The sequence below is a fragment of the Parasteatoda tepidariorum genome, chromosome 4 (genome assembly GCF_043381705.1).
Source record: "Parasteatoda tepidariorum isolate YZ-2023 chromosome 4, CAS_Ptep_4.0, whole genome shotgun sequence".
NCBI classification, from domain to species: domain Eukaryota; kingdom Metazoa; phylum Arthropoda; class Arachnida; order Araneae; family Theridiidae; genus Parasteatoda; species Parasteatoda tepidariorum.
The window spans coordinates 29,384,283-29,397,474 of record NC_092207.1 but is presented as its reverse complement, the minus strand read 5'-3'; the positions used below and the strand labels follow the sequence as shown (position 1 = coordinate 29,397,474).

Below are 13,192 nucleotides of genomic sequence, written 5' to 3'. Positions count from 1 at the left end.
AGTTTTTTTTTTGTAAATTTCCAAAGTTTTATGGTGTTGCCTTATGAATTTTTTATCCCCTTGATTCTGGGTGTATGCGTAAGTTGAAAAGGCTGCCATTAGGCCTGTTGTAGGGTTTCGACATTGCAAATCTCAATGCAGACAATATAAACTACTTCAATCACTTGTATACATTAGAAGTTTATATGGCATAAACTACTTAACAATTTAATCTAGACTACAGAAACACGCAATTCCTTCAAGTAGAAATGAGTGGCAACACCGCAAATCCTCTCATCACCATCCGACTCACTGGATGACAAATTTTAGCACTATCCGTTTCTCACGCGAGATTTCACTACTAGATCTATTAACTAAGCTGCATTCAATGATTAGATTTGATTTGAATAAACCTAAATCAAAGTTGTTTATTTTATTCTTGAAACGTTACTGTTCTGAATTCTTCAGAAAGGTGCCAGCTTAACTCCAGGAAAGTTATTGACTTTAGAGGAAAAATTTATGAATTCTTAGTTTCCAGTTTTTTTTTTGCTAGAAATATTATCTGTTCAAATTAGGCGCATTAGCTGCTCATTAATTTTCACTAACGTATCTGAATATATAGGCAAATCTCTAGAACCTTTAACCTATGGTGTCTTCAAACTTTTCTTATAAATATATTACATAATAAGGGAAAATTAATTCTAATAAAATTACAGGAGTAACTATGCATTACTAACTTTAAGATACGTACAGTTTTGATCGCGAGTAACTTGTTTTTGACCTCCATTTCTTACTTCAATCCTACGTTTGACGACTTTTCAGGAGTATCGCTTAGAGAGTTTAACATATTTTTTTTTTCAATATGTATTCTGTTTAAAAGGAACTGAAAATCACTAAAAACATAATTAAGTGTATCAGCTGTACTATAATATTTTCTTGAATGATATTTTTCGTACATATTGACGTTTGCAAACACTTCAAGTTTGTCGCGAAATTTTGGCACGTCAAACCGTAACCATCGAAAATTGAAAAAAAAGGTATACAATCCAATTCTGCAAGTTTTATGTTAGTGATATTCCAAAAGCTTATTTAAAGTAGAACAAACTTGTATCATTATTATAGATGAATATTTTTATTTGCAGTAATTATAAACTTTCGAATTTATCCCAAACTGTCATTCGGTGAGGTAGCAGTAACGATGTCAAGACCGTAACCTGACGCAGATCTAAAATGTAAATGTTAAAATCAATAAAAATTTTGATCACACGTTTGTCATTGCCCAATTTATTTTCTGTGTTGTGTGCATCGCATTGCGTTGCATCTGAGTAAAGTTTTCGATCTATTCCCTAGGTTGTCCAGACCCTGTCAAACCGTAACCACAGGATTAATTAATTGAATTTAACATATCAGAACTTAGTTTTTTCCCTATGTTTTATTAATTGAAAATATTTTTTGACTGAAAATAATTAAAGTAGGCCTTTTTATACATTTTATAGCAATTTAACTTAACATTAAAATTTTTCAATTCACATATGATACTAATAATTTTTGATGAAAAATAAAGGGTAAATAAGGAAAATTCAAAAATTTTAATATTTTGTTTATACTTATAAGGGCATCGAAATTTTCGATGTTCGCGATTATTTTCAGATATTTCATACGTTTTCAAACAATCCTGGAGGTTTAAAATAGTGTGCCTATATATTTTTTTAAACTTTTTTTTTAATCAAAAAGTTAAAGGTTCTAGAGATTTGCCCATATACATATATTATACTACATTAAATAAATAGAGGACATTTTAAGAATTTAAAAGATATTATGTTTTAAATAAAAAAAAGTGTGATAAAAATTTAATCAATTACTTAAAAGATTTTACTAAAGACTCACGAAGTGTGATTAAAGTGATTCAAATTTTTTACTTTCAACCAGTTTTTTCTGTTAATGTAGATTTTTTTGTTTTGCTTTATCACAAAGAATGAATCCATTTTATGTACACATGTTTTGTTATTTTTGCACAAACTTGTTCTAAAATGTCATTATAATCAAGTTTTTAGAAAGACTTTCGTTATGCGAATATTATTTTATTTTACATAATTTTATCTATAAAAACGTGAAAACTCTAATTATGTAGACAATAAATCTGCAACAACAACGAGTTAAATTTATTTTAAGCACAAACGTTATACATTTTGATACATATATACATTTAACAATATATCCTTCGAAGAACTTGAACAATAATATATATACTCTCGGAAATTTATTCTTTAAATGAAAATTCCAAAATAAAGAATTTCTAACCCTTTGACGCAGAGTAGACACCGGTGTCCATTTATATATTCTTTCTGATGTTCTAATTGCAATTATAAAAAAGTCTAATAAATACTAAATCTAATAAACAGTCTAATAATCTGTTAGGTTATCGGAATTATATTTGTACAAAAATATGAAATCCAAAAAAGTACTTAGAAATTTTTTTCATTCATATTCAAAAATTTATCAATAATTGATTTTGTTGATTGATTGAAAGAAACTTCAATGTGAGCCAAGTTTGGAAGAATTTACCTTTAGCGCAAAAAAAAGATACAGGAGCTTTATTCTTTATTTCATAACCATAAATTATAAAAATGCTAAATATAAATTTTTTAAACTTATTTTGATTTAAACTAATACAAAAAAAGTATGAAAAATACGTTTAATAAAAATTCTGTGTCAAAGAGTTAACTTATATAAATATCTTACAATAATATTATCTATAATATGGAAACTTCTCAACAGTATGATTGCATATCTCTAACAATAAATGAAAATGCTTTTTTTTTTTTTTAAATTTTTGTGCTTCAGAAATTATTTTATCAAATATCAAATATTTTTTGCTTAAAATATGTAGTTTGTGAAAATGCAGAAAAAGATTTACATTTAAAATATTTTTAATGATTATTAAATTAAAAATAAATAAATGAAAATCATTAAATTTATGTTGCATGCATTTTTTTTTGTCCATAAAGTTTTTAAAATAAGTGCTGATATTTTTCTGATAGTACAATTTGTTCTACACATAGGCCAAAGTATGCAAAAAGTGAAAAGTTAGAATGTGAAGTTTCGATACTCTACAAATGCAATAATTTGTTTTAAGTTTCGGCTTTCTTGGTATAAGATTCAAACTAATCATGCCAAAATCTCGCAGTCATTGGAGATACATGGTTATTGAACTTGTTAGTTAATTTCTTGCTTTTATGGTGTTACTGGAACTTTGTTACATGGAATTTTTTTTTCTTCATTTTCACTAATCATAAGGTTTGGAAAATTTGAAAGCAGAGATAAAACTGAAGAAAGAAAGAGTTATTTAAGTTCATTTTCTTAAAAATAAAAATCAATATATTTTTGCATAAATTCCAATATACTTCGTTATCGGGAGCATTAATTGATGCTTAATTAGTCATATATTATCTAGAGAGTTTAAGTTTTTTAAATAAATCATTCTTATAATAGAAGAAGAGACAGTGAAACACTATTAACACACTATTAAATAACACTTAACTTTTACCAACATTACAACATTAATTATAGCCACTGAAAAATATTCACATAACGTTGAATAAAATTAAAGAGTAGCACCTCACAATTCTCATGAATTTCTACAGCCCAATACTACAGTGGTTTTTCTAAGCTTCTCATTTACAACGCACGTTTGTACTTTTAAAATATTTATATCTTTAACAAAACATATATTAGTATCAAGATCTGAATCTTGATTTAAAATTTCCCAGTAGGTTCTAAAGTTCTAAATTAAAAAGCATACTGCAATGAGTACGATTTCTTAATAAGCTCTTAATATTTCATAGATCATATCAATATCATAGTCTCTAATCTTTTCATTTATTTCCTTTTTCGAGAATTTTATTTTCTATAGGATGCCATTTCATGCATTCAATAAGCTCTAATTTGTCTTACTTTTTTTTACTTTACTTTTTACCAGCTAAATTCTATAATACGCCTTCTCATGAATGTAATCAGCTTTCATTTACACCGAAGAGCCATTAAATTATGACCACCCTGCTAATAACATGTAGGATCATCTTTAACCCTCAAAACTGCTAGCACCCGCCGTGGCATTGGTTCCACAAGGTGCTGGTAGGTAGTCTGAGGTATCTGGTACATAGCGCTCACCAACTGGTCCTGCAATTCCCTCACATTGCGAGGGGGTAGTATGTCAGCACGAATTTGGTTTTCCAAGTAGGACCACAAATGCTCTATTGGATTAAGTTCAGGTGAATTTGGGGGCCAAGACATGACTTGAAAGTCACTGGATTGTTTCTCGACGATTCGACCCTTATGACAGGGTGCATTATCCTGTTGGCAAACACCATTTCCCGCACGAAAAACTGTTGCCATGAATGGGTGAACCTGGTCTGCAACTATGTTCAAGTAACTTTTAGACGTCAGGGATTGTTCTATGAGGATTATGGGTCCTAATGTGCCCCATAAAAACATTGTTCCTGGGTGAGAAATCATGAAAACCTGGGCGAGCCCATTGTTATGGATGGAGGGTGGTCATAATGAAATGGCTCTTCGGTGGATATCTTTATGTTCAGCTTTTTACTAGTTTTAATCTATGGTATATGCTATGCAGTCTATAAGTTCGAATTGACCTTTTAATTTTTTACTTTACTTTTTATCAGTTAAATTCTATAATATACTTTCTCTTTCATGCAATCAGATTTCAGTTATATTTTATCTTCATTTTTCTTATTTTTTCAAACTAATTTTAATCTATAGTATGCCATGTCATTTATTCAATAAGCTCTAATTTGTCTCTTAATGTTTCGTTATTTTCTTACCAAACAACTTCCTTCTTTAGTACGTTATGTCATGCATAAAATAAGCTCAAATCTATCTCGTATCGTTTTGTTTCTTTCAGAATCCAGTATCTTCTATCCAATCAGTTCCAACTTATATCCTTATTTGTTTTTTATAGCTATTTTTTTTTACCAGTTTTATCTTTTAGTATTCTCTCGCATGGATTCGAAAAGCTCTAATTTGTCTCTAACTTTTTGTTAACCATCTCTTTACCAGTTCTATTCTGTAGGATGTACACCCCAGTATTTTAGCACCAATGTACAACTTTATATTTTATCCTTATTTTATGAAATTCATTCTCTAGTATGTATTCTGGTACATGCGATTAATTCTCAATTCCTTACCTTTTCGTTAATTTATGCGTTTTATTCTATAGTTTGATCTAAATTCAGAATTACAATAAGTCAAAAGAATGGTTCTAACTGTTTTTAATAAATGAAACTTCTAAAGAGAATCTATCACCATTTATTTAAAAACAGTAAATTGTTCTGCAACATTTCCTTTAAGTAGGTATTAAAACATTTACTATGTATATTTCTCATAATAAGCGAATCTCAATTTGACATCTATTATAAGTGCTTATGTGAATGAAAAACAAGTACAATACATATCACAATTTTCCGAAATTATTCATTCGTTTGAATTAGGTCAAACAATACATTATTTAAATTAGTTAACTCAACATAACGAAGCAAAATTGAGACTATGCATTATAACTGAAATATCTTGAAATTTTAATAACTTAGGTTTTGTTTTCACATAACACCTTTTGTAAAAATTATTACTGTAAAATCTAAAAAGTATACATTTCTTAATTATTGTTAAACAGCGTATTATAAAGAAGAAATGAAAATGCCAAAGCAATCCACAACTAATATTTAATATTTAGTGTAAATATATAACAGTTCACTGTTGAGTTTATGCTTTTAAAAGAAATTAATAAAAGTTTTCTCTTTTGGAAGTAATTCTAATTTAATAATGTCTTAAAAAGTACAAGTGCAATATTTGTCTGATTCAGCAGCAAACGCCATTCAAAACATTTACAACTTATCTAAGAATCCACTAGTCTCATATTTATAATTTCTCATCTCGATTAATTCATGCGAAACACGTTATTTATTCAAACAAAATGTACACTGAATCTTAAAATTATGTTTACATTAAGTTCATATAGAAACATTGAAGTCATGTAATTAGTTACTGACTTAATATACTTATAGTAAATTGAAAGACAATTATTAAAATTCACATAGCATTGTTCCTGGGTAAAATCCAATGAGATTTTGTCATATCTGACACTCTAAAAATTCAAACACTTAGCCATATTTGAAATTCAAACGTTTGCCTGAAAATTAAAAGCTGTGAGATTAGTCTGTTAAATTACAAGACATATTGGTATATATTACAGGATATATTGAAACAAATGGATATATGGAAAGACACATAACGATCCTGAAATTTTAAATTGTTCAGGCATACGGTTGAAAAGCTTCATTGATTACGCAAATGGCTCAAATTTTTCAAACAGATTGATGAAGGAGGGGGGGGGGAATCTGTATTAACTGCTTCTGTTGTCTTGACTACGGCATAGAGATCTTTAATAAAGCAAAATGCAAAACCGTGTTTCAAATTAAAGAAAAAGAGGATTATTTGACTATATACTCTGGTAGACGGCCGAAAGTTTTTACAGCTTTTATTACTTAATTACAATTATCTAAACGGCAATTCCAGTTAAGAAAAAAAATAACATGCAAGGTGTTCTGCAAAAACTGTCCTTATTATTAATTCTTAGAATTCTCGTAAAAAAACACTCGTTTATTTAAGAGGGAATAAAAGCGATTAATAATTTCTGAAGAAAGGGAATGTACAAAGCAACAAAACTTGTTTGGTTACCTGATAGGGAGATTATGAAAAGATGATTATTAGAAGCATCTTCAAGCTTTAACTGGCAATCAAAAATGTTTTCAAGTTTGGTACACCCGCTTACAATTCTTTGACAGATTTCAATAACAATTTTTTTCCACTCATTCAAATATTTACTTGCGACCCCCGAAGAGTATAGCTGTCTTTGGTTTTTCAAAGGACTCTAAAATTTTATAGTAAGAGTGGCAATTATAGAACACCTGGCATAGTATTTATTTTCAAGTTGAATTCATAACTGATAGCAACTGCGTTAAACTAGTTAAAACTAATATGAATGTGCAATCACTTATAATTCTTGCCTCCTTTTTAAATACCAACGAATACATAATCGATTTGTTTAGGGCCTTTGGGTACTTCCGTGTTTAATGTCTTCGTATTCAGAATTTTTTTTGTGTACTACGTGCATGACTCAATAAGTTTGTATAACCATTAAGTTTATAAAAGTGAATCATCCACCAAAATGCAATATGCTTCTGCATTCTTTTAAATTTTATCAATTACACCATAGTATCCGGAAATATATTTTTAAAAGTTCGCATTGCTTACCGTAGTAGTCGTAACACAAAAAATGCTAAAAATAAACAACTGTTATAATGTCATTATTTATCGTTTAAATAAATCATTATTTCTAATTATTGTTATTAAAGTAAGACAGACACATCTCGTAACGCATGTTTTACATTCTTGTTGTATGTGTTGTTTGTAAATCAACCTTAATTGCCATTGACGTTTGAATGAACCTGTGCTTTACTGGATGCGGGGAGCCTTTTTGAGCCGTTGTACTGTAAGCAGTAGAGCTGTTGCTGTGATTCTTGCAAAATTGATCACAACTGTCCTCACTGGATGTTGAAGTCTTATGCTTTCGGGCTGCTGACCAAATGCTGATGACATCTTCAGACTCTTGATCTTCCCAGCCCGATGAAGACATCACATCTTGCCCACTACTCAGGTCACTGGGACGAAGAACTTTCATGGAGTTGTCAGTAGACACCTGCGATGAACAGCTGTTGTTCTGGTGCCATTGGCGATGGAAATGCATGAATTGCAAAGGTGGAACACTGCAATTAGAGTAAGGACCTTTTTTACTTCTCGTCCATCTACTAAAACAATCGCAGCGCCTGAGTAAGCCTAAAAAATCACGCCGATATTGAGTAGTGAAAATGGCGTACAAAAACGGATTGGCGCACGAATTTAATGGATAGAAGAACACCAGCAAAATCTTTGAATTAGTCACATCAATCAGAGGATAACCAGAAACAGCTGTCATAGCGAAAAATGCAACCGGTGCCCAGCATACGAAATCCGTACTGACGAGTAAAGCCATCCTTTTAGCGACAGCCATATCGTTAGCAGTAGCACTGCTCTGGTGACGTAGCACAGTCATGTACATGCTAACGTAGCAGTAGAATATGAACAAGAAAGCTATCGAATTTGTGATTAGGAGAACCATTAAATAGATAACATCTTTGATCTCTTGATTTTTCATTGGGAGGCAAATACTTGTCCTTGCAAATCCATTTACTCCAACTAATGGAAGGAAGGCCATTGTTAGGGAAAATATCCACCCAATCGTCATTATTTTCATTGCCTTTCGCAATCTCAGACGCTTGTTTAGGTTAATGGCAAACGTGATAGCATACCAACGCTCGACGGAGATTATAGTAAGAGTAAATATGGAAAGCTCTGTAGCAAATACTGTCAGAAATCCTGCTACACTACATCCATATCCTAAAACATACAGAAAAATCGTTTTAATAAAAACTACACTTACATAATACATGAACACGATGAAACATTAAAAATAATAGAAAAATGGGTTATATTAAACTTATTTATTCCATAACGCCTTTGTAAGTAGTTCCTTAATTGTCTCCCATACCAAATCAATACCTCTAGGGGTACTAGATCAGAGAGTAATCTTGCTCTGGTTCAGGTCAAAGTTATGATTTGCTGAAGGATGGTGTAAATGCGTCCTCCCTGTAAATCGGGATGTGAAACATGTATGTTGTCTCCGAATCATCCTCAGGAATGTTTCCGAAACTGTCTTCAATATCCCACTGTGCAGATCTAATGTGACTTAAATAGAAGTACTAAAGTACCTTCATTGCCAATCCCTATAAAATCTGGAGTACAAATGCTTAGGTTTAATTAAGCTTTATAAAGCTTAGGATAAATTAAAAGCGTTATAGAAATACCCTCTCTCAAAATACATTCTGAAGATTTTAATAAAAAGAAGAAGAAAACTCTGAAGAAAATAACGTATTTGACTTACTTTTTAAGTCAAATTCTTCAAATTTTCAACTGTTTTTAGTTTCCCAGAAAATCTACGGAAGAGTTCTCTAATTTTTGAAAGAATAAGCTTATAAAGCTGGTCAAATACCTCCATATTTTATCGTCTCCAGAAAATCTCCAGAATGAATTTTGAAAACTTTCTCTAAAATGCAAGCTTGAAAAGTAAGTTATAAGCCTACGGAATTCATTTTCTTTAGTTTAAGCTGACAAGCTTCCTCGAAGAAATTAAGGAACTGGTAGCAAATTTTCTAAAAGAACATTTAAACAATTATCTCATTACTTTTCCAATTATTTAAGGAAATTATTTCTGTTAGTGAAACACTACGAGGGATTTTTGTTCTCAGAATTGGTAAAGTAAATTAGTTAGTTTTCAAGTATCGAATAATATTTATTGTACCAGTTTTTCTTAGCTTTTTAAAGACGTTGGTCACCTTACTTAAGAGCATAAGCGCCTCTTATATAAATATTTGCTAATTTTTACTAGTAGTATCAGACATATAAATTTTGTATTTATCTGAAAGTGAACTTTTTTTGATTGCTTGCTAACTGTCTCGGAGCTCATACTTCTAATTTTCCTGGGTGCTAGGCCTGCCACCGAATAAAAGTACCAAAGTATATTTTCCATTCCAGCTGCTTTTAACGACCCGCTCATTTTTTTAATTAAAAAAGAATTTGATACTTGTCTTTTCCAAGTTCAGGTAACAACTTTTAAAAGAAATAAAAGTTTGCATTATAATTGCAACTAACTACAGCCTAGAGGAAAATCTCCAAAAAAAGAGAGCGCTGGATTGTACATTAGTGGCCCGCCACTGTACAGCCAGCCAGAAACAGTCAGTATTGTCCCAAGCCACCTGTTTCACCAGTTCATCGGTTGATGAGCGCAATTAAAGAATTAAAAGTTTTCATTGCTCCTTCATGCTGTCTTGGGAAAATCCACCAATGAGGAATAAGCCCTTCTACATCTAATGACGTAAAGTAAACCTTTTTACCAGATGTTATTTATACTACCTAATTGTTTTTCCCAACTATTTAATAAAACCTCATAATGAATGGGAAAGAGGCCGGTTATGGCCTATGGTTTCCATTTACCTAATGCAGTGTAGTGTGATGAGTGCGTGTCAAAGTTTTGAAGATGAGGGGGGGGGAGGCCATAAACGGCTTCAGACACCCAGATAAAATTTAATGATTATGATGAGAATCTAGTGAAGTGTGTTTTGCTTGAAAAGCTCATAAAATGCCTGGCCATCTTCCCAAAAAAAGGTCAAAGCTAATGTTGATGCTTGCTGAAAAGTAAGACCTACTTGAACAAATTCTTAGCTTTTGCAGGATTGCCAGGAGCAAATAATACAAAAAGTGATAATAAAAGGGTTACTAAAGGGTTATTGCTAACTAATGAAATTGATAACTGTTTCACATTTTTCGCAGTTGATTAGAGAAGGTGCTTACGAATAATGTATTTGTTTTTAATATGAATAATTAGCAATGTAACTCACAGTGGTAGTTACGACTGAATAATGAAGGAGATAATAAATAAAAATGAATTGAATTTCTACCACTTATTACATTTATAGTGTCCTGCGGTTTCTCTGGTTTTGGTGAAAAGTAACATGGTCCTGGTTATGCCCACTTAAACAAGTGAAAAAAATTATGATCAGTTCAAAATTTATGACCCATTTAATCTTCAAGGAGACTAATAATTGTATGTAAAAAATTAGCAGATATTTTAGCGAAAACTTAAAAACTTCAAAATGGTCAATGAAATGTCTATCCAAAGTTTGCAAATAGTTTAGAGAAAAAGTAAAATCTTCAAAATATCTGAAGATATCTGAGAAAAATCTTTTTTTTAAAGATACTTAAAATATATTTCTTGTGAGGCTATATTACTTTTATATCTTCAAACAAACAAAAATATATAAAATATTTAATAAACTTACAAGAGTTTAAATGAAAGTCTTTAACTTAAGAAAAAATGTATACGTATCAACAGATGATAGATATTAAACTTATTTGGAGTTTCGAAACTCTTTAAGTCTCCTTCTTGCCAGTTACGATTTAATTTGGTGCACGTGTGCCAAATTCTATCAAATTAAGTTGTATTAATTTTATAGACAAAACTGGAATTGAAATTCTGCTATACAACTTAAATATCCTAAAGCATGTAGAAAAGTAAAAAAAGATATTTAAAATTAGGGATAACAGCATATCAGAAAATAAGACATTAAATCTTTTTTGAGTCAAGGTTTCTTTCAGTTTGGGATAAAATGAGAAATGTATTATTCATTTAGATTTATCTCAATTATTTTTCTAGACATTAATATTATAATTGCAGGATTTTATTAATAGATTCCAAACCAATAAGCGAAATAAGTTATAAATTTATCAAAATTACCCGCTGATTCATGATTAACGAATTTAAAGTAATAAAGCACTCTTATTATTAATGTATAACTAACTTAAAAATACTTTCCGATTGTCCATAACATAACTGACAATTAGAAAATTGAATTAAGAAATGAGAATTTTTCTCATCAAGTTTTAAAATTAGTTTCAAATTTCTTCAGAAGATGGCGCGGATAACCAAAAAATAACTTTAAAACAATGTTCTTGCGGAACAGTGAGATGAAGTCTGAGGGCATGCACCACAATATGCAGGATTGTTTTTGATAGATTTTTCGTTTTTCCAGTGATCAATGCCATCTAATGGCGGGTGTTGTAAAGAATTCTGAAGTTAAGTCGGAAAATAATCTGGTTTCCTTAACAAGATACAGAATACCTTTAATTTCTATCACCTTTCCTTTGATTTTTCAAATCGGTGGTCATTTGTGGGACATTCGTAATAACATGAAGGTATCTAATTTGCAGGTCTAATTAAGCTGTTTAAAATAATTGACTTACCGTGCTGCCAATCTATGGCATGATTAAAGTAAGCTCCCATACTGTGAAGATCCATTGCAGCAATCATGAATAAGTAGCAACCCATGCAAAAGTCTGCGAATGCTAGATTACACATGAGGAACTTGGAAACACTGCTGCAGGCTCCCGTGCTCAAGAGTACCACCATCACAGCCATATTTCCCATCACCGCTGTAATCACCACAAGCCACACGATTACTCTCAGCAACATATTACCCATGACATCTTCACATGGATTGAACGCATCTGGGTTGGGGAAACATTCCACATCTCTGTAGTTCTTGGATAACTGACCGCAAAATGCTTGTAGTTCGACTTCTGATATCACTGACACGGTTGTACCATGGAATACACCTTCGAACAAGTTGTCTGGAAAACCTTTTTGGATGTGTGGCTTTTTTGTTTGCAGATGCAAATGGTTTCCAAAAAATTCTTCTGTATCAGATGCATTCAGCCAGTAGTCCTGAAAGCCTATGTTGTTCGAAGATTTCGGTATACTGCCCCATTCAGCTCGACGCTTTGCTAGTCTGATTGGTTGCTTGCCGTTTTGTCTGATATCCTTAAATGGAATGGCATATTTGTAAATATTATTAGCTGAATTATGGTATCGCTTATGTTTTCTGTGCCTTCCTCTTGCAAATGGCACGTCAGAAGCACCAAATTCATTCCAATTGGGATCATTTTTGGTAATAGTAGACGAATCAGTTTGAGAAAGAACTCTCCTCTTTCTTGCAAATTCTCCAGTTTCTTCGCGATTTTCATATGTCGCCTCAGTTGGATTTTGATTACAATACATCTTTTCCATGTTTTCTTTGAAGGCGATGTATCTGGAAAACTCTTCAGGGTCATGTGTTGCCGGAAACTTGAAAGCACAACAGTGGTAAGGATAGGTCAATAGAGCTTGCTTGATGTACTTGAAGTGGTAAACTGATGGAAATACTTTTAAAGTGTAAACTTCTGTTAATTTCAGCATCTCTAATTCTTCTAGGCCTATTATTGGCAAATAGACAATGCTTGTATCTGACAGATCTCTGCAAAAAAAAAGAAAAGCCAATTAAAATGTTTCACTTCCAATAAGATATTTAAAATACAATGACAGGCTTGAAATTTTAAAAAATATATTTACTTCCAATTACACTAAGAGTATACAATACATTTTTCAATTGGTGGGTACAGTTGGTGAAATTTGACAGTAGTATGAGGTTAGAATAATTTCAAAAAGAAT

At 31.3% G+C, this 13,192-nt stretch overlaps 1 protein-coding gene across 1 annotated transcript in view; it reads right to left on the bottom strand.

Moving 5' to 3' along the window:
- Positions 1-4,717: 4,717 nt before the first annotated feature.
- LOC107457327 (lutropin-choriogonadotropic hormone receptor) overlaps positions 4,718-13,192 on the bottom strand; it is a 104,699-nt gene continuing 96,224 nt past the window's right edge. The window contains exons 9-10 of the mRNA XM_043047848.2: positions 11,950-12,998; positions 4,718-8,490 (exon numbers count right to left, since the gene is read on the bottom strand). Of these exons, the coding sequence (XP_042903782.2) occupies positions 7,439-8,490; positions 11,950-12,998 (2,101 nt within the window). The 3' untranslated portion in view covers positions 4,718-7,438. The remainder of the gene's footprint in view (positions 8,491-11,949; positions 12,999-13,192) is intronic.